This window comes from Biomphalaria glabrata, chromosome 11 (assembly GCF_947242115.1).
Source record: "Biomphalaria glabrata chromosome 11, xgBioGlab47.1, whole genome shotgun sequence".
NCBI lineage: Eukaryota > Metazoa > Mollusca > Gastropoda > Planorbidae > Biomphalaria > Biomphalaria glabrata.
Window position 1 is genome coordinate 15,824,311 of NC_074721.1, and position 23,192 is coordinate 15,847,502.

The window sequence follows — 23,192 nt, forward strand, 5'->3', positions numbered from 1 at the left end:
CTCATTGCACACATGACAAATAGGGGCCATTGAGTATCGTAAAAATGCTACTTATAAGAAGTCTTAACTGTATTGGTTGAAATGAACTGGTGAAGACACTATTATTTGTAAAATGTGATACTTACATTGTCTTTTTTTGTAAATGTAATGATGCATACAGGGTGTGTGGTAGTACAGGGGTTAAGTGCTTATTGGCTTTCAAACTTGAGGTACTGAGTTTGAATATCTGCGATCGCTGAGATTTTGAGTCTTGGAATTTTAGGGATTTTACTTGAGTACTTGACTTGAGTTGAGGAAAGGAAATGCGCTAGTCAATGTGCTGTCTACATAACACCCTGCTTGTTATAATAACCATTTGCCAAAGTAACAGTATAATAGCTATTTGGTCAACATTCCTTATTCAAACATGCTTCTAACATAATTTTTTTTCTGTTGTCTAGAATTTCTTTCCTTGCCGCTTTTACCAATCGATGGGATATTTTAATTAATGATAGAGTGTCATATAAACAACTCGCTGGTGTGTTCATTGTGTTGCTGTTAGACTCATGAAAGAATGATTTTATGAAAGTGTAACTGCGAAAATCTTTGCCGTCGATCAGAAAATACAAATACTAGAGGCGCAACGCAAAGACAACTGTCTGTGAATACATCCATACCTTTCTTGTTGGCAGATTTACTGAGTGAAAAGTCAACAAAACACAAGAGTACCTTCAAATGAAAGTGTTAATTATTTGCCAAGTGGTGGCTAAGCTCAAGCACTTCAACATTTACTCTACTAAGTCTCTGACAAGTTAGCTCAAAATGTTATTGAGATAACTTTTGTCAAATCAAACAAGCATGTTATTGCAAAAGAAAAATAAGTTTTAACAATAAGAAAATATCAGGAAAGTAATCTTAAGATGCTGGATTCACTACTCAAATAAAGAACAAGAGGTTAATGATGAGTGCATCAATCTCTTTTACACTGGGTCAGACGACAAGATATGTGAACTACAAGACATGTACAGGCAGCAAAGTTTTGAAGGACGTCAACGAATTTCTACCAGCCTTTGATTTAAGCCTTTTACTGTTTCTTATCAAATGCATGTCAAGTGGCATATGGCATGCCTACGTGGCGTCAAGTGAAAAAAGCTTTTCAAAACTAAAGTTAATTAACAACTATAAATAACTTTTGAAAAACGAATTTCATATCAAGCAATTCTGTCCATTGAAAACGAAGTCGCAAAATATATTGAGTTTAAAGTTATTTATAAGTTTTCACATTTGAAATCCTAAAAAGGAAATTTAAGTTTTTATTTTCTAAAGTTATAGTAGACTTTCAATTGTTAAGATAAAAAAAAATTCTTTTCAAGTTTTTGTACCTATCAATATACTTTTCATAAACTAGCATTTTTTTCAGTAATCGTCTTCGGGAAACTAGGACTATAATGTCACTATAATGTTCAAAATTTTCCGCTAGGAGCTCTTTAAAGTTTATGTTACGATCATCAATAGTGCTAGATGTTACGATCAAACTTGATGCCAAGATGTCACGTTGAAGCACAATCAATGATCGTAATTGCCGAGGATTCAGAAATAGTCAGTTGATAAGATGATCACCTAGAAGTTGCTAATTGATAAGAGGATCATCTAGAAGTTGCCAGTTGATAAGAGGATCATCTAGAAGTTACTGGTTGACAAGACGATCTAAGTATATTATTATATATTCAATGAAGAAACTTCTCTTCGTCTAAAACAATTACTTTAATTCAGAACTTGGAAAAGCTATTCACAAATAATTACAATGGTTAAATGTACTTGAATAGAATAACTAATCTACACAATAATATAATTGAGTTCTAATACTAGACTCTCGTACATGTTATCTCTAACACGTTCCACACAAGACTGCCGCAATCTAGAATCCTTCCCGGGCTCTAGAGCGTTATCACGTGACCAACATCTCTCCGCTGCAAGGCCAACCAATAAATGCAGCACAAAGTACAATAATTAATACTTTAAACCAATCATATTTATTTCAAAACATAATCCTGCTGCGTGATGGAAAATCTCGAGGTAGCTAAAATTCTGCCGACAAGCTAAATATAGACTATGGCTAAATAAAGATACAGTGTACCTGACATATTACCCCCCGCTTTCTTAAGCATTTGTATGGTAATAGAAATGCGTATAAAATAATACATGTAAAATGTCATCATTTTGAAATATAAAAAATAATTATGACATTATAACTCATTTGGTTAGTACTAATGTGAAAATGTACACATCTAAAAACATACTTTAAACCAATCATATTTATTTCAAAACATAATCCTGCTGCGTGATGGAAAATCCCGAGGTAGCTAAAATTCTGCCGACAAGCTAAAATATAGACTATGGCTAAATATAGATACAGTGTACGTGACATTTACTAAGGAAAGCTTGTTCAGCTGATGCTTAATTTGTTTCTAATTTAAAAATCTTAGATGTTAATCCTAGTGACGCCGCTGCTGGTGTTCTCTCTTACCTAGTGTCAATAGAGAAAGAAAGTGCTGCAAAAATCAGCCAGGAATATCGATGAACTGAAAGAATTTATCTTTCTATTGAATATGTACTAATTTGACACATGGATATGCATAAGAAATAATTGTCTTCTGTTTTCATAAATGTCTGTAATTTATTAGATAAAAAAGCTTAGCCAGTCCTACAAAATTAAAAGCCAGATAAAACACAAAAATAAGTTTACCAAAAAAACAAATGATAATTATTATATAATTATTAAATATTATTAATTATTAACTTGTGTTATGGTCAGAAGATCCTCACCACCCAACCTTAACAAAGCCCTAAGTGTATTAAAACAATATCTGAAAAGATTAACTTTAATTTTTAATAACAAGCTAATTTTACTTACAAAATCCATCCACACCTCTTGGATCATAATTAGCAATTCGAGCCAAGATGGAGATAAAAGTAAATGGCAAAGGTAAAAAAAAAACTCTTGAGTAATCTCTAGTCAGTTGGAAGAGCTGAAATCTCCACAACTTTGTAGCTTTCTGTTGGATTTTTTCGATGGACTTCCTGAAAAGAGCACAAACAATAACACATTGTAAAAATTAATATTTAATTGAAATACATAAATAAATCAAATTTAAATATTCATGTTGTTTTGAAATAAGTTCTTTTTCAATTGGTTTGTTGTGCTTTATTTTTAAATTGTAATCACAATAATTCCCGATAAGGATCAATTCAAATAATTCTTATTCTTACTGTTGCTGGTATGATCAACACATTACATTAGGCATCGATTTACTTGGAAGAGCTCCACAGTTGATAATAAAATTTAAAACAAAAACTGCAATTAGTGAATGAAAGCTGAAGTTAATTTCTGTAATTTAATTTGTCTCTTTTATTTTCTAATTAAAGTAGGCAACTAACATTTTACAATGGTGATGTGAATCCAGTAAATTGCATTTTTATTAACAACACCAAAAAGTTTTAATTTAGAATCATCTGAACTCTTAGAGGTAATTAGCCTAGGCATTAACACTATTAGCCAACCCATCTATGAGAAGGAAAACTCTGAATCCAAACCTCCGCTGCCTTGCAGTTATACCCAAACACAGGAAAGGCTTCGGGGGACAACCCTGAGGAAAAATCAGGAGCTGGTGACCCTAAGGCAGATTGTGGCACACCGTGAACAGCCTGGCAGAGCCTGCGGCGCTACTGATCCCAAACTGTATTGGATATTCCGTTCCTTTGGTCACAACAGTTGCGCGTAGAGGGGGGAACTGCTGTGTGGGCGACACCGTTCCGACCCAGGCTTTCATCTCACTTTGAAGTGTGCTCTGAGATGAACCATAGTCGTTCTACGACTGAAGGAGGCCAATTGAATAACACTATTAGATCATGAAATGGGTTGCCTGTATCAGCAAGGAAAACAAACATACTTATCGAGAGGTAAAGTCACTGATTAACATGCATGACTAGATTGACACATAGATATGTGTAGGATGTAATTACTTTCTCTTTTAAACATCTATAATTTATAAGATAAGTAAATAAGCCATAAAATTAATTTATGTTATGTGATCATGTCCATAAATAAAAAAAAAATCTTTTTTAATATGTTCATATCAAGTTTTTCCCTTTGTTAACTCAAAATTTTTTATTTTTTTTCTTGCAAAAATGCATTATATCTTGTTACCTTTTTTGTCTCAAAAAAAAGTTAGTGCCACAGATTTGGAACCCTTATTTATTTGCTCTATAACATGGTACAAAAAAAAAAAAAAAAAAAACAACAGAGGACTTACGTAAATGAAGCTGTGATAAGATTCATCAGTAAAACATTTGTGAACATGACATAAACACCTAACAGGATCGGCACATAGTAACGACCTACGAATGTGGGACACCGGAGCTTTTTATAGGAAGCATACAGAGTAGGATCATCAGTGCAGTGCGAGTCGGCATCATCCGCTGTTAATAGCATTTCATATGTTAGTGTTAAACTACAATAAGATTACAGCATTTCATATGTTAGTTGTTCAACTACAAATAAGATTACAGCATTTCATATGTTAGTGTTAAACTACAATAAGATTACAGCATTTCATATGTTGGTTGTTCAACTAAAATCAGATTACCAGACAAAAAAAAAGGAAAACTGTAACATGACTTAATATTCTAATGATAAAACATGTGTCTTTCAAGTCAAGATTCCAATAAAAAGATACATTTGTAGACTTTCAGACAGTCCAATTTACATCAGGATCAGCTATGTTGTGTGTTATGTCACGATTAGGAATTAATTATTTGTTTCGGGAATTGGGGAAGTTTTACTTAGTGACAGTGACGTGACTAGTAAAACAAGGATAGGGTTTTGGGGACAATGAAAATGTAAGTCGACGTCAACAGACTTACTCCAGGACATTGTAGAAATAAGTAGTAGTTTATAAATGTTGCTAATATTCGAGGTTCCCTTCATTGCTATTAAACTTCTTCGACATTTAGTAGCAGCGTCGATTAACTTCTATTGATTGTTCAGCCTTTTGTCGGTGTTATTGGATTCTTCATTACGTTGAGTGTTACCTCCTTTTGATTTATTTGTATTAGACACAGATCTTTTCATCTCTGTATTCTGTCGAATAGTCACTTTGTTTAAGTGATTATGTTTACTTTGTGAGCTAATTGGTGGTTTGATTGTGTATCTGTTGTTTACTATTATTTTTTTTTATTATTATAGCTTTTATATAGCGCTACTTTCATGCTTATAGCATGCTCAGAGCTCTTTGGTGAAATCTCATTTGTGGCCCAGGTGAGGGGGGGGGTTCTAGGAATTGGTTTTCCGTGCTGCCTTTAGGCGCTCAGTAAACACAACTATGCCCGAGTCGGGTGTCGAAGCCAAGCCAAGTTCAAGCGCACTTGGCCTCTCGACCACGCTTCCTATTCTATTCTGAATGCTTTCCTATTTTGACAGAAAATTAAACTAATGTAGACTTATGAGTACAAAATAACAACATAGATAATATTTCATCTTCAGTCCAGGAGTAGATGATAACAACTAAAAACTCTATTCTATTAATTTCACATCCTGAGAAATAGTTGTCACAAAAAATGACAAGAATATGAAATATTTTTGAAAAATCAGTTTCATTGAGAGAATCATTGTGTATTGTTTTTTTATTTTTATTTTGTAGAGAACAGTTAAGTGCCAACAGCTTGATATGTGGGTGGTCATTATTAAATGTGATTGACATTTCTATAATGATAAAGACTTAATGAAAAAGCTGACATCTAATATAACTTTAAAAAGTAGGAATCTTACATTTTTCAGCCATTATATCATCCAAAAAGTATTCACCAAACATCTGGAAATAAGCTTTGTGAAACAAATAAAAAAGTGTCTTGCTTTTGAGAACACTATTTGGGTAGAGGATAGCCTCAGTGGCAACAGCATAGCTAGCCCAGAAGATTGCCAGGATGTATAGAAATTTGATCAGGATTTCAATCTGTTCATAAGAAGGTGACACAATTTTTTAATGCTTTAATATATTAATTAGTAATGGAGAACTAAAAATAATACAAATATTTACTCAACTCTTTTAAGGCATTGTTTAAAAGTTAGCATAGTATATAAATTACACAAATGATAATATAATAAAATGTACACTTGGGTTAGGCAAACATTTCTTAATCTGTGTGCCTAAACTGAATATTTTAAGGGCAAAAAATCTGCTGTTTTGCATTATAAAAATATATCTATGTCAGAGTATTAGTCAACATATTTGCAATAAAAAACAACAACAAATATTTGATATTGTTTCATCTTCTAAGTAGGAACTTTCACACTGTTTCTGCAAGAGGTTTATGCAGCAAAATCAAAGGATTCTTTTGAAGAAGATCATTTTTGTATAATTAGATTTCAAAGTCTACTGTCCTTCTTATATTAGAACAGTCAGATTTCTTTCGAGTAGCATATGTGTTGGCTGAGTGGTAAAGGACTTGGTTTTCAAACTGAGGGGTGATGGGTTCAAATCATGTTCAAGACTTGGATTTTTAATTTCAGGATGTTTAGGGCACCTCTGAGTCCATCTAGCTCTAATGGGTACCTGACATTAGTTGAGGAAAAGTAAAGGCAGGTGGTCATTGTACTGGCAACATGACACCTTCATTAACCATGGGCTACAGAGACATATGACCTTTACATCACCTGCCCTCTAGATCATATGGTCTGAAAGGGGAACTTAAAATACCTTCATTAGATTCACATTTTTAGCATGAAAAAAAAACAGGTTTGCTATGAGATAGCAGACGATTGCATAATATATAGAACAATAAAAATAACACAAGATACGGATATTTTACAAAGAGAATTAGATGAATTACAGAAATGGGAATCAAATTGGAGCATGTCTTTCCATCCTGAAAAAAATCGTAAGTAACATAAAACTAAAACAAATTAATCCTACTTATCTTATTCATGATAAACCAGTAACAGACTAAAAAAGCAAAATACCTAGGTGTAATAATAAATGATAAACTGTCATGGAATCGCCATATTGATGAAACCATCAAAAAAATCAAACAAAGTATTAGGTTTATTAAAAGAAATTTCTATAAATCAAATAAGAACATAAAACTAAAAGGTTATTTAATGTTGGTTAGGCCAATAATAGAATATGCATCCTCTGTTTGGGACCCATAACTCATGAAAAAAAAAAGAAACTAGAACAGACACAAAATAGAGCAGTGAGATTCATGACAAACGAATATTCACATTTGGCTAGAGTAACACCTTTAGTTAAATAACTAAATTTAGAAAGCCTTCAGGACAGAAGACTCAAAAGTCAAGTAGCTATTATACATAAAACTCTGCACCAGAATCTTCAAATACAAAAAACAAAATCTAATAAAATACTCAGAAAAACACAAGGATAAGGGTACATTCCTCGTTCCATATGCTAGGACAAATTTGTACAAATGCTCCTTCTTCCCTAATGCTATAAGAGCGTGGAATGGGTTGCCTGAGCTAGCCTGGAAAACCAGTGACTATGCGTGACTAAATGCATTACATGTAGGACGTAGTCATCTTCTTTTTTGAAGTAATGTCTGTATTATATAAGATAAGATAAGAATATGAAGAAGAAATTGCAATGACCATGCCCATCAAAAACCTGCATGTTCTACTGCCTTGAAAGTCTCTTCACTTCAGTATCTCTCCATGCAAACATTTTATTATTGAGCTTTTTAAGGCTTGGTAATATATTTCTCACTTAAATGCCCTACCTGGCCAAGAGGGCTTCACTTGTTAAAGTTTGAGTTAGGTAGAGTTTGAAAATAGTAAATCAAATGCATTCATGCAGTACAAAGATTAAGGCAAGCCATATACAATGTTAAAAGTCATTGTTAATTAATGAGATTAACAATAAAATGAAATGTAAAAAAATGGTTAAAAAAACTTAAGACTTACAGTCTTAACAATCATGGTAAATGTAGGACCTAACACTTGATTACTGTAGCAGTTGTGTAATAGTCTGAGACTGAACACAATGAAGTCAAGACTGAAGAAAATACTTGCCAGGTTATACAAGACTATGTCTGAAGAACAAAGAAAAATATATGTAACAAAATGTATTTGTAAAGAAAAAAAATTTCAAAGTATGACATCAAAGTTATTCATAATTAAATTTGTCAGGTATTATAATTATTTATAATAATAATAATAATTTTATTTATAAAGAGCTGTTAACAAACATAATGTAGGCTCAAGGCACTGTGATAACATTACAAACATAAACATAAGAGCTAAAATGACAAACTAATCTAAAACAGTTTTAAACAGGTAGGTATTAATGTTCATCTTGAAGGTGGTGTAGCATGTTATCTGTCTGAGATCAATGGGAGGGAGTTCGAAACCTTTGGTCCGTGAACTGGAAAAGCCCGCAGACTGTAGCTTTTGAGGGAAAAACGTGGCACCACTAGAAGCGTTGAGTCCATTGAGCACAGAGCTCTCTGAGGGACATATGGAGTGATCAGTTTACTAAGGTACAAGGACATTTCTTTGTTATATATACACTGATGACAAAGTGTGGCCACATCACTGGCGGATCCAGGGGGGGGGGGAAGTCGGTAGGGGCGATCGCCCCCCCCCCCCACCTCGGCCGACCCCCTCTTCCCGAAGGGGTGGGGAGCGGAGGAACTTTAGTATAGGATTCACACAATTTGAATACGAATTTATTACTTATGTTAAAAATATATACTAATTATTTATATTTCAACCTATTTTTAGATTATTTCGCCCCCCCCCCTCTAGTATGTTGGCTGATTTGGTAGGGTCGGGAGGGGGGCGATGGTATCAATCTCGCCCCCCCCTTCTCTTTCGAGTGGGGGGGGCGGTCAAATTTATTTGTAGAAATCACAGCTTGCTAACAAAATCAATTAAATATCTATATCATTAAAACTTTTTATTGATATTTTAACCGATCTTTTTTTTATGTCGTTCCCTGTTTGCCAATTGGTAATGGGGGGGGGGGGGGGAGGGACAAATACCTCTACTGCCCTTCCCACCTAAACCCTTTGAGTGGGGGGGGGCGGTCCGTTTTTATGGAGAAATCATAGTTTGTGAACAAAATTAGTTGAATTAATATATAAATTTTATATTATGTCGCTCCCTTTCTGGTATTTTGGCCGATTCGGTGGGGAGGGGGGGGCGATTGCATGTACTGCCCTCCCCCCTCTAGCCCTCTGAGTGCTGGGGGGGGGCGGTCCTATTTTTGTGGAGAATCATAGTTTGTGAATAAAATTAGTTGAATATCTATATAATATAAACTACGTATTTATATCTGACCCATTGTATATTATGTCGTACCACACTCTAATCTCAAATTGTATCATTAGTAAATTTAAATGAAAAAGGGTTGTACCAGGTGGGAGGGGCGATACATGCAATCGCATTTCCCTCATCGGACAAATCAATACTTTTTCTTTTTGTGTTATAGTTAAGAAATTACAAAATTAAAAAAATATGTCACTAATATAATTTATATATACTATAAATTAAATTCTTATATCGAGTCGCCCCACCCCTATTCTTTAATCCCAAATGCAATCTTTAGCAGAAATTATTAAAGGAGCGAGGATTAATTGTTTCCACTCTACCGCCATTCCCATTTTCAGACAGAGTAAGAATTCAAACGAAATTTTTCAGTATTTGAGTCATGATTGAGATGAGTTCTAAACTCAAATAATGTTTTCATAGTCGCCTTTTCCCAACCTTTACTCAATCTGATATTTTTCTAGCTAATTAAATTTGGGACTATAACCCACAATTTATACTAGAGTTTTCTTGAACACTATTTATCGAATAAGTTGTTTTTTTCGGCGGCGATCCTCAAAGCAAAAATCTAAATACATGGGGTATCCTATATTTTCAAGGAACAAATCAGTTTTATTTGCAGTGTATTATGGTCCTATAAATTTATATTAGAATATTTTTCAAGTACAACATTATTCGAAAGGTCGTTTTTTAATAGTATGAATAATGAGCTTTAGGTCAGGAGAATGCGTTTCTGCAATGAAGAATGCAAGAAAACACTTTTGGCGTCGGGGTTTCGCCCCGAACTCCATTGATAAATAATGAGCTATACTTGTCAGGAGAATGCGTTTCTGCAATGAAGAATGCAAGAAAACGCTTAGGGCGTCGGGGCTTCGCCGAACTCCATTGATGAATAATGATCTGTAGATGTCAGAAGAATACGTTTTTGCAGTGAAAAAAGCAAGAAAACGCTTTTGGCGTCGGGGCTTCGCCCCGAACTCCACAAGAGAACCTTATAGCGCTGTCCCATTTGTTTTGTTTTTCGTCGAAGGTTGAGAGATGCTGCTTTTTTTATTCTCATATATATATATATATATATATATATATATATATTATATATATATATATATATATATATATATATATATATATATATACATATATATGTGTGTGTGTGTGTGCCTGCGTGCGTGCGTGCGCGGGCGCGCGCTGTACGCACGTTTATGCGTAGGGTTAGGGTTTACTGGGCGTTAGGGTTAGGATTTGGAAAAAATCGCCCCCTCCCCCACTCAAAAGTTCTGGATCCGCTAGTGGGCCACGTTGTAGTCGTTTCTCGCTTTCACAGGAAAACAATGGAGCGTGCTCAAGAGCGTCGTAGCAGAATCTCATATTTCCAGAATAAAAAAAGATCAAAAAATATAGTTACAATTATTCAATAACTGCTGGAACAAGGTGTAGTAACCTTATTAACACTACACTACACTGCTGGAACAAGGTGTAGTAACCTTATTAACACTACACTACACTGCTGGAACAAGGTGTAGTAACCTTATTAACACTACACTACACTGCTGGAACAAGGTGTAGTAACCTTATTAACACTACAGGAAAACATGTCTTATTCATAGGCTTTATTGTACAAAAATGACAAAACAGTTCACAATAACACACAGTACACACACAAGCTAACCGGAACATCAAGACATTTTGACACACCAGTACAGATCAGTTCACAACATACAACAAGAAACAAATACACAACACAAGGTAGTTAACATATTGTGCATCAAACTGTCATTATTTAAATGAAATTTCAACGAGCAATCTTTTGTAGCATGATAGAAAACTAGGCTACTTTCCCAAGCTATAAATCTCCATACTAGTAAAAATTTCTAAAAACATGCATATATCTAACCCATTTACGATAAAATAATTTAAAGTTAAATTCTAATTTCCTTTTAAAAATTCATCATAATCACGATCATATAATTCCCAACAAGCAAAAAAATATTTTTATTTCACAATTTCCTTTGGCTCAAAATGTTTAATATCGTCAAGGTAATTATCTTTTTTTGTAATTTATAACAAGAATTAAAAGATTTATTTGGAAAAAAAAGTAAATACTAAACAATAATTGATATAGCAAGTTTAGACTTTTTCAATTTTAAGTCTATTTTGATTTAATGAGTTAATCTTTGTTAATTATTATTCTATTGACCTGGGCTGTAGAAAGCTGCTACTCGCAGTCCTGTTCCAACAAGAAACAATATCACAGAAGTTAAATCCACAATATTCCAGCCATCAAGTACATATGTCCTCCAATTTTTTTGTTTTACTGCAATCACAAACTGAAATAATGTTTTTAAATGTAACATTAATAGGGAAAAAAGTATAATCTGTTTAAAGAACACATCTAGTATACTAACAAGTTTAATATAATAATAATAATAATAATAATAATCTTTATTGTCCGTATGGAAATTTGTCTTACAATTTGTGCATTACACCAAACAAAAAATATTATAACTATATGAAACCAAAGTGTACATTCACACATTTATACATTCTAAGGCAGAGTGTGCTAGTATACTTACAAGTTTATACATTCTAAGACAAAGTGTGCTATATGTGACCCGCAAATACATTCTAGTTTCGATATTACGTCTACTTAATTTGTTTTTTCAATTAAATTTCTAGATATATTGAAATGAAAGAAATTGATTCTGACATGGTTACAAACGTTTCTCAAAGAAGAGTGGAATTCAAATTCCAGGTTTGTCATAGAGACATGAGAGAAATGTTGTTGGCACTAAAATGTATTTATGTGGGAAATATTACATAAGCATTGAATGAATGGATGAATAAAATAACAGAAAATATATAATTATAGATATAAAGCAATCTTTTACATATTTTTGACAATGAATAATAAATGTAACAGCACAATATGTGTAACTGAAACACTATTTATTCCTAAGTAAACACTTTCTTTTCCAAATGGACCTAATTTACATTCCAACCCAATAAAATTTTTTTTTGTTTTCAATAATTCAATGTTGTTCAAAAGTTAAAGAACATTTTTTTTTAAATTTAAAATAAGGCATTATAATAGTTTATTATAAAAAACAAAATGTAAGCATTATAAAACAAAGTAAATTATAAGTTTTTTTTTGTTGTTTTTTTTAAAAGGTAAAATATTTCTTACATATTGATAAACTTTTAGCAATACCTTAAGCTACAATTATTATTATTTATACAAATTTGTCCTAGCATATGGAATGAGGTATGTGCCTTTATCTTTGTGTCTTTCTGAGTATCTTATTAAATTTTGTTTTTGTATTTGAAGATTATGGTTCAGAGTTTTATGTATAATAGCTACTTTACTTTTGAGTCTTCTGTCCTGAAGGCTTTCTAAATTTTGTGATTTTACTAAAGGTGTTACTCTGGTCAAATGTTTTCGTTTGTTATGAATCTCACTGCTCTATTTTGTGTCTGTTCCAGTTTCCTAATGTTTTCTTGAGTTGAGGGGTCTCAAACAGATGATGATACTATCATTGGCCTAACGAAGGTTAAATAATATTTTAGTTTTATGTTCTTATTTGATTTATAGAAATTTCTTTTAATAAACCAAAATGCTTTTTTTGATTTTTTGTTTAGGGCACCTCTGAGTCCATCTAGTACTAATGGGTACCTGACATTAGTTGAGGAAAAGTAAAGGCAGGTAGTCATTGTACTGGAAACATGACACCTTCATTAACCATGGGCTACAGAAACATATGACCTTTACATCACCTGCCCTCTAGATCATATGGTCTGAAAGGGGAACTTAAAATACCTTCATTAGATTCACATTTTTAGCATGAAAAAAAAAAACAGGTTTGCTATGATAGCTTCATCAATATGGGGATTCCATGACAGTTTTTCATTTATTATAACACCTAGGTATTTTGCATTTTTAGTCTGTGTTACTGACTTACCATGAATAAGATAAGTGGAATTAATTTGTTTTAATTTTTTTGTTACTCTTAATAACTGACATTTTTCTGGGTGGAAAGACATGCTCCAATTTGATTCCCATTTCTGTAATTCATCTAATTCTCTTTGCAAAATTTATGTATCTTGTATTGTTTTTATTGTTCTATATATTATGCAATAGTCTGCGAATAATCTGACTTTTGTTCCTGAACTAATGCAATTTGGTAAATCGTTTATGTAAATTAAAAATAGTAGTGGACCTAAAACTGTTCATTGAGTTACGCCTTAGTTTACTGTTATTGGTGTTGATTTAGAGCCATTTATTATTACAGTTTGTTCTCTCCCTATCAGAAAATCTTTAATCCACTGATGTAATGTACCATCAATGCCAAAATATTTTATTCTTTTAAGCAAACTATGGTGGTGAACTTTGTCAAAAAAAAAGTCTGAATTTCTTTTTTTTTTTTTTTTATGAAAAACTCAAAGCCTGAAGTATTAGGGTTTGGAGAGAGTGTTTGAGGAAATTAAAAAACAAAACACAATATGAGCCTACCTCATATATTTCTTCAAGAATAATCACAATAACAAACAATAGGAGATATAAATCTAACCAAATATGGTATTTGTGTTGTTCAAATCTACCCAGAAAAGTCAAACCAAACACAAATAAAAATATAAGAAGTCCAATCTGGAAAATAGAAAACGAGACTTTTAATAAAATAAGAAAATTATTTCTAAATTAATAGTTCATTGTTTTAATTAGAAACCATTCAATTAAAAAATATATGCTAAATTAGGTTCTACCTTTTGAGCTTCATACTACTAAGCCAGCATGTATTGCATTAAATAACTCTGTAGTTTACAATGTTCTAGAAATATTGGTGAGTAGAAATGGACAGATATATTGAACAAACAGATTGAGGTTTAAAGAAAAATTAAAATTAAAACAAATTCAAATAAACTGTTTAAGCCAAAGCATCTTTTAAATGCACAATGCTGTATGTTTACATCAAAATAGAATGTTATATGTTAAAATAACTACTATTTATTTAGAAATATATACTATTCAGAGCTTCCATATAGAAATAATGATTTCCTGTATGTCTTAGCAAACAAAATAATTAAACAATTTTTTATGTGTTTTTCCTTTGTACAAAATACCACCAGAACTTACCCCATTGAGAGAAAACATTGTCACTGGGGCACAAAGGATTAAAAAGTAATTTCTTCTGTTGATACAAATTAAAAGTAAATTTGAAAATGATAATTGATTGTTTTCAATAGGATACATCTAATGCACATTTAAACAAATAGTGAATGTTGTAATTTTAAATAGCAACAATATAAAATTGTGTACTTACATGGCTGTTTTGATAGGTATTTCTTTATGCTTCTTTCAAAGAAACAAGAAATAAAAAGTTATTTGCCTTTCCAGCATTAGTAGTTGAAATTAATGAGAAAGGAGTCTATACCAGCAAAGCATATTGGAGCAGACATATATGTAAGTAAATATATATTTAAAATATATATATATATATATATATATATATATATATATATATATATATATATATATATATATATATATATATATACTAGCCTGACATTACCCGCGGCCTGTGGCCTAAGTTTGTGTTTACTAATCTAGTGGATTGGATTTAGATGTATGTTAAAATTAGCTAATGATTCTTTCAAGTTCTCTTTCGCTACGAAAATAAAATTAGTTTTGCGAAAATGGGTTTACCCGGGCCTATACATTCATATCTATTAAAAGCGAAAATAGCGATAGCTTTGTTAAATAAATATGATTATAAAGTAAACAATAAAACGAAATAATTTTTAGTACGCGATTTATGAATGAATATATATCTAGGCCTGTCTCAAATCGGCTTCGCAGCTTTCGTAAACGAATGAGTCGAATGTATTAAAAATGCTTTAGAAAACCAAATTTAAATGTTAATTTGATCAAAATATGAAATGAATGGACTATAAATAGTATGTTCATGTGTTAAAGTATAAAAATATCTGTGCGAGGAGAAGTTTTATCGTCTTAGAGTTGAATTAGAGTTTTAGATCTAGGGATGGAAAGATGTGTAACATTACGGTATTGTCTAATGAAAGAATGTTCGTCAGGAAATCTGTAGTCACAGATATAAGGAACTAATTTATGTAAAAAATTGTTTTAAAACAAAAATTTGAAGGTTAATTTTACTATATAATGAAATCAATGGACTTTCTTTTGTATTTCATGTGTCAAAGTAAAAAACTATCTGCGCAAAGTGTATTTCTTAAAATTATATCTAGATCTAAATCCTTTCTATCTTTTCTCATGTCAACATTGTAAACATGGCCTATATCCATAAATACTATAGCTTTAATAGAGTCGGTCAACTTTATTTTTTTTTAGGGTCTTAAGTTTGTTTTAGGGCTACAATGCATACACTACGGTCTAAGTTAGTACCCAAGGAACATTCCTGCCAAGTTTTATCAAGATTGGTCAAGCGGTTTTGATTTCTATTCGTCACATACATACATACATAGCCTACATACATACATACATACATAGGGCCTACACACATACGCCTTACTTTATAGTATAGATATACATATATTTTTGTCTGTATGTAAAAATGATACTTAAAAAATTAGCTTGCTGGAATATCATTCTACTTGAAAGGAGAGTATCTACTGTAATTATAATTATTTTATACATAAATATATTATTAAGTGGCTAGAATATCACCTTTTATACAGTGCTAAATATGACAACAGCAATTAGAATGGGGAATGCGTTCCAAAAATGCAATATATAATTTTATTTGTTAATAATCAGCAAATGATGATATAATAATAGTTGTTTTCAAATAGAATCTCTCTCTCTCTCTCTCTCTCTCTGTATATATATATATATATATATATATATATATATATATATATATATATATATATATATATATATATATATATATATATATATATATATATACAGTGCTTTGTTTGTAAAAAAAAATAATAGGTGCCAATACTCAGTGATTAGGTGCCGGTAGTAGGTACCGGTGCGTACCGTCACAAAAAGCCCTGTATATATATATATATATATATATATATATATATATATATATATATATATATATATATATATATATATATATATATATATATATATGTATATATATATATATGCTGAATGCCTTCAGAGAAGCTTTGAGAGTGTCCCCGAAGCGTTTTCTTTGACCGCCTTGCGAGCGCTTTCCTTCCCTTAATTGGTTATACAGGAGTCGTTTAGGAATGCGGCGGTATTGTATTCTGCAGACGTGTCCTGCTCATTGCAGCTGGGACTGCATCAGGATTGTGTGGATGCATTGCAGACCCGCTCTTCGAAGGACTTCAGTACCTGGTATTTATTCGTGCCATTTGACATTCAGTATTTTTCTTAGACCCAGCCACCAGAGAGACAGAGGCACATGAAAGAGCATCGTGGCGTCTCGCTGTGAAAACTGGGGCACAGATTGCTGAGGAAAAGAGAACAACGCTGGCAGAAGAAAAACGCCAGAAAGAAAAACAAGGCCAATGACACTAGCTCCAGATGGAATAACCTGCCCATTGTGGAGCCAAACATTACCAGCTCACATAGGTCTCACCAGCCACACAGGAGGCACAAAACCTCAGTGCAAAGCCCTCAGCCCCCTGGATGACAAAAGTGGTCATCATCGAACCACAATGGACGAACTATAATATAAATATATATAAATCTATATATAATAAATATATGTACTTTTTTAGTATTATGTTCTGAAGAATTGGACTCTACTGCAATGGATTCAGCTGTCTTTCTTCTAAACAAAAGTTTCGTTGGGTCAAAGTTTTCTGTGTAAAAATCCCAGAGATTGCCATACAACCAGACTCGTGTTTGAAGTGTAACACAGGCAGGCTGTACCAAGAAGTCCATATTCTCTGAAGACAGAGCCATGTCTATACAAGACTGATCACTGAACTCTTTCAGTTTTCTGGTAATCATTTTAAGAGTTATTTCCCTGTCACTGTCGTAACAAGCATCGACAAACTTAGCCGCCAGGTCTCGGTACTGTCTGAAACATACACAAACGTTGTAAGACAGCTTTAGATCTAAATGATTGCGTCTGACTTATATACATTCATTTTATGTGCTTTTTTTACATACACACTAAAAACGATATTATACATTTGAGTAATTATGGCGTAGGCTACAATTTTTTACAAATTATTTATATTGATAGATCTGTGTATAGTTTAGTTATAGGTTATTAGTTAACCAACTTAGTTATATGTACATTAAGCTAAGGGTGGCTGAGTGGTTAAGTGCTTGACTTTCAAGCCTGGGGTCATGTCCTGGGTTCAATTCTCAGTGAAGATGCTAACAACTTCAAATTTAGTTAATGGTATAAAATAAAACTATGCGTGTCATTTTGAACGTTTTGCAGAAGGCTTATGTCTAAAATATGAATGATGAAAGTTGGAACTATCTGAGCACAACAGAAACCCAAATATTGTGTATAACATGTTGAAGTACATGTTCTGCCAAGAGATAAATACAATATTTTAAATATTCATTTGCAGAATAATAAATTGTCTCTTTGAGAAAAATTTAGTCTTATAAATGTATAAACAATAGAAATGTAGTTTTTTTTTTAATTAGTAGTTTAAAACAATGTGTTGTTTTGTTGTTGGACTTACTGGACCGCCTCCCTCAGTTTATTCTTTTTTATATCATTTGTTTCAAGTTTGGTTTTCTTCTTCAAAAAATCAGCAGCTAACAGTAAGTTTCCTAGTGGATTCTGAAAGTAAAGATTCACATGATAAATAATATGAAATTGTACCAATCATTAAATTTCTCAAATGTTTATCTTTTATTTGCCAAGAATAAACAGTTTTGTCAAGTAAACTCAGTGATGCTCTCTATTAACAATTTCAATAATAATTACATTTAGGCCTATTTATTAGTCTACATAAAGTATTATTAATAATATCAATCCTAAACATTTTTAGAAAATTAAAACTCTTTTATAAAATTGGAATTGAATAAAAATGATAAAGTAGCAAAACTAACAAACTTACTTTTGTTCGTAACCAAAATATTTGAGAAAGTTCTATTTTATTACTCACTAAACACTGTCTAAACAGATGGTCGTACACACCAAAAAAATCTGGCAATATAGGCATGCATATTTGATCATTTAATTTGCACTACTTAATTTAAAAAAGAACTAAAATCTTTATATTCTTCTTCTCTCAATATTAATAAACGTATATCTAATGAGCTTATTAGATACATGTAAACAATATAGGTCCTACACATACCATTTTTGTACCAATGTTTAGCTTTCCAAAGAGTGTCGTCACTAAAACTCATGGCTCTCGAGTCTGTTACAATACTTGACATGACATTTTCCTGAAAACAAATGCGCACACATTCAATATGAATTTTTCTAAGACAAATATGTAGATAATATAAAATGTATGTAATTGTTGCTTTCTTCGAGCGTGTCTTCTAAATGTCCTACAGCATGCCTAGTGCTCTCTGGTCCTATCTGCGAAAGTTTGTGGAGATTATGAATCAATGAGATGGACATTAGTTTAAAGCGCATACCACATGACCAGGCAGCTATTTAAAAGTGTTACTCTCTCTATATATATATTCTAAATAATCCTCCTTACACTGTATAAGTTAAATAAATTAATTTATAGCAAAATATCGCCGACAGAACAACGAGAAATTTACCGAAAAAATAGCGCAAGAAAAAAAAAAGCGCGAATTTATTTCTAATATGTATGATAAGTACAGGATTTTCGTAAGTGAAGCAGTTTTTTATTTATTTAGGCTTCTACCTTCTTTATCCACACTGGTTTATTGGTGGTATATTTAAAGTTGCGACTGAGTTATTCATAAAGGTCTTCACGGCACATGCACACATTGATCACTGTACAATACCTCTGTTATAAGCACTACTTGCATCTAAACAGGAAGCTGAGTATGTTCGACTCTTCGGGAAACCGTTGGAGCAAAAACCAACTCTTGCTCCACATCGGTTTGTCGGCGCTATTTTGTATTTTGTTCCCGCTATTTTGTCAGGTCACCATTAGAATTGTTTTACTAGATATGGTTTCATTAAATAATTTGTTGATTTTTAAGGAGTTTCATTAAAAGCAATTTATTAGATGTAGGTCAAAAAACGATGGCAAGATTTGATCCATGATACAACAGACCAAAAGAAAAGTTCAATAAAAAGCAAGAAAATTATTTTCTAATGCCTGTCTCTATAGGTTAATTATTTTTTGTTCCAATTTTACTTAAGAGAATTAAAGCAACATTTCTTAATTTAAGGCAGCTGTGCTCAACTTGTTTAGGCAAAAAGGGGGGGGGGAGCATATACATTTCCATTACTTGTCCACGTCATGACCACATGTGGTGAAATAGTTACTATTTGTTTATGTTTGTGTAACGTCGTGAGAATGTGTTCACAACATTGATTTAGTGTGCTACTGTCCAAGTCTCTTTCGTCAGTTCATGTGTCGTTCTAGTTTAATAAAGCCTTGTTTTAGGTTGCTCTTCAGTGTTCCTTTATTTCTTATTACAATTTATTAAACTAGAAATTTTCAATTCCATGGATTTATGTGCCTCACGTATCTTTTTTGGATTTTCGTTCAACACTATTCTCAGTCTGTAAGTAAAAGTAGTAATACAAATGGAACGTCTATTTAGGCCAAAAGAGCTGGACATAGAGCCTAGCTCGCCATCGGCTGCCGAGAAGTGGCTGCACTAGCTCAGAACATTTGAGAATTTCATCTCCTCAGTCTCTCACTGCGAGATTGACAAAAAGAAATTACTGGAAAACTACGTTTCTTCGAGCGTATTTCAGTACATAAGTGAGTGTACAACGTTCGAAGAATCAATCGAAGTTCTACAAAATGTCTACGTGAAGCCTAAAAGCGAAATTTTTGCACGGCACATGATAACTCTTTGTCGACAAGAGAACGGACAAACCGTTGACGCCTTCCTACTTAAGCTTAAAAGTATGGCCAAAGACTGTGACTTCAAAGCTGTCACCGCTGAAGAACACAGAGATATCTTCGTAAGAGACGCCTTCATTACTGGACTGGCTTCAAACAGCATAAGACTGCTACTCTTAGAGAAATCTACTCTAAATCTACAGTGCGCCTATGAAGAGGCAAGACAACTTGAATATGCCCATAACCATGCCATGGCGTATAACATCCACTCTGAAACTCCCTGTGGAGCTAGCGCCGACGAGGAGAGCCTTGCTCCAACGACAAAAGTAGAACACGAGGTGAGTGCGGCGACTAGTAAAAGATGTTTCTTTTGTGGAAACAGCCAACATCAACGCTTTAGATGTCCGGCCCGTGACGCTACATGCAACCTGTGCGGTAAGAGGGGCCATTTCCAGAAAGTCTGTAGATCGACCAGACAGACACTCAAATCTATAACCTCAGCCATAGTGAAAGCAGATGATGAGACTTCTCGGACTACAACCGTTGGATCTTCCTGGGCATCGACACCAGCGTCCGGTCTTACTAAATCTACTATTTCAGTACTCGTCAATGGAGTACCATTGAAGGCTCTCGTAGATACGGGGAGCAGTGAAAGCTATATATTTTCTTCAATTGCTAAAAGGTACAAATGGAAATTAGAAACGTCCAGAAACAGAATCTACATGGCCTCTACACATCTTTCTCGCACTACTCACGGCCATATTTTCGCTAAAATAAAGTACAAAGATGAACTATATGAAAGTGTTAAGCTCTCACTACTAGATGGACTAGTATCTGATGTAATCTTAGGGCTAGATTTCATCAGCCAGCACGAAAAACTGATGATCCCATTTGAAGGAAAACGAAGCACTCTCCAGGTCTGTACGCTGAAAGCTGCACGAGTTGAAGCCCCTCGCCTCTTCGCTAATCTTGCTCCTAACTGCCACCCCATAGCCACTAAATCTAGAAAATATTCTATGCCTGACTCCAAATTCATTCAAACTGAAATCAAGAGACTTCTATCTGACAAAATTATTGAGCCTTCCACGTCCCCGTGGCGAGCCCAGATAATTGTAACAACGAATGAAAGGCACAAAAAGAGAATGATTATCGACTATAGCCAAACCATCAATCGATTCACTTACCTCGACGAGTATCCCGTGCCAAAAGTTGATGAACTGGTTCAGGAAATATCTAAATACTCAATGTACAGTACATTTGACCTCAAAAGCGCTTACCACCAGATACCTATCAGGGATGATGAAAAGCAGTACACGGCGTTCGAGGCTGGCGGAAAGCTTTATCAGTTTTGCCGCATTCCTTTTGGAGAGACAAACGGAGTCGCCGCATTTCAAAGGACGATCAACACAATAATTGAGGAGGCAGGGCTACAGGACACGTTCGCTTACGTGGATAACGTTACCATCTGCGGACTTGACTCCATTTGCCACGACCAGAATCTACAGAGATTTCTCAATGCCGCTAAAAAGTACGGTATCACCTTCAACAATGATAAAAGTGCTATTGCGACTAATAAAGTATGCCTCCTAGGCTACGAAATCTCACAAGGGCAATTAAGACCAGACCCCGAAAGATTTCAGCATTTAGAAATCTACCTCCACCACAAGACATGAAATCACAAAAGCGGGTGATTGGACTACTGTCCTATTATTCTCAATGGATCCCAAATTTCTCCAACAAGATCCATTTATTGGTGAACAACAAAGCCTTTCCTCCCCCTGAACAAGTACAGGAAGCTTTTAAACAGCTAAAACACGAACTTGAAAACGCTGCTGTGTCGACGATAGATTATAATCGACCACTAACAGTCGAAACAGATGCCTCTGACATCGCGATTGCCGCCACTCTTAATCAAGACGGCCGTCCTGTCGCCTTCTTTTCAAGAACACTCACTAATAGTGAACGCAGACACGCAGCAGTCGAAAAGGAAGCATACGCTATCGTAGAAGCCCTGAGAAAATGGCAACATTACCTTATCAGTAGACCCTTCACATTGGTTACAGATCAACGATCAGTGTCTTTTATGTTTGACCAGCAAAACAAGGGCAAGATCAAAAACGAAAAGATGCAAAGATGGCGACTGGAGCTTAGTTGTTTCCAATATGACGTCGTATATCGACCCGAGAAACAAAACGCTGCGGCGGATACCTTTTCAAGGAACCACTTTGCGTCAGCAATGACTGGAGAAGACCTCAAACTGTTACACAACAACCTCTGTCACCCAGGGGTCACGAGACTCCTCCATTTCGTTCGGACTAAGAACTTACCTTTTTCCTGCGAGGACGTCCGCAAAGTGGTAAACCAATGTAAAACTTGCGCTGAACTGAAGCCTAGATTCTTCAAACAGTTTTCAGGCACCCTCATCAAGGCTACCCAACCATTTCAGAGAGTAAGCATTGATTTTAAGGGGCCACTCCCATCTGCTACTCACAACAAATACTTATTAACAATGGTGGATGAGTACTCATGCTTCCCATTTGCCTACCCATGTCCCGATATGTCCTCATCTACTGTTATAAAGTGTTTAAATCAGCTGTTTTCCTTAGTTGGGATGCCAGAGTACGTCCATTCTGACAGATGTACGTCCTTTATGTCGAGGGAGGTGCAATCCTTTCTGCACGAGAGGGGAATAGCTACAAGTAGAACAACAGCTTTTAATCCTTCAGGCAACGGACAAATTGAACGACTAAACAAAACTCTATGGAACGCTGTTACTTTAGCACTGAAAGACCTCGATCTCCCGATCTCGAGATGGGAGCTTGTCTTGAACCAGGCCCTATACTCGATTAGATCATTACTATCTACGGCAACAAACGCAACTCCACATGAGAGAGTTTTCCGGTTCAACCGGAAATCCTCCTTCGGGATATCTATC

General features: G+C 33.9%; 1 protein-coding gene across 7 annotated transcripts in view; it reads right to left on the bottom strand.

Moving 5' to 3' along the window:
• Positions 1-23,192, bottom strand: part of LOC106066222 (uncharacterized) — a 78,060-nt gene that overhangs the window by 26,583 nt on the left and 28,285 nt on the right. For 6 of the 7 annotated variants that reach the window (XM_056003747.1, XM_056003744.1, XM_056003745.1 and 3 more), the window contains exons 14-25: positions 18,608-18,698; positions 18,365-18,453; positions 17,984-18,084; positions 17,046-17,358; positions 14,632-14,663; positions 14,445-14,499; positions 13,824-13,958; positions 11,514-11,643; positions 7,952-8,079; positions 5,807-5,990; positions 4,293-4,458; positions 2,894-3,060 (exon numbers count right to left, since the gene is read on the bottom strand). In XM_056003747.1, coding sequence (XP_055859722.1) covers positions 2,894-3,060; positions 4,293-4,458; positions 5,807-5,990; positions 7,952-8,079; positions 11,514-11,643; positions 13,824-13,958; positions 14,445-14,499; positions 14,632-14,663; positions 17,046-17,358; positions 17,984-18,084; positions 18,365-18,453; positions 18,608-18,698 — 1,591 coding nt within the window. The remainder of the gene's footprint in view (positions 1-2,893; positions 3,061-4,292; positions 4,459-5,806; positions 5,991-7,951; positions 8,080-11,513; positions 11,644-13,823; positions 13,959-14,444; positions 14,500-14,631; positions 14,664-17,045; positions 17,359-17,983; positions 18,085-18,364; positions 18,454-18,607; positions 18,699-23,192) is intronic. The other variant, XM_056003746.1, reaches the window with a different exon arrangement.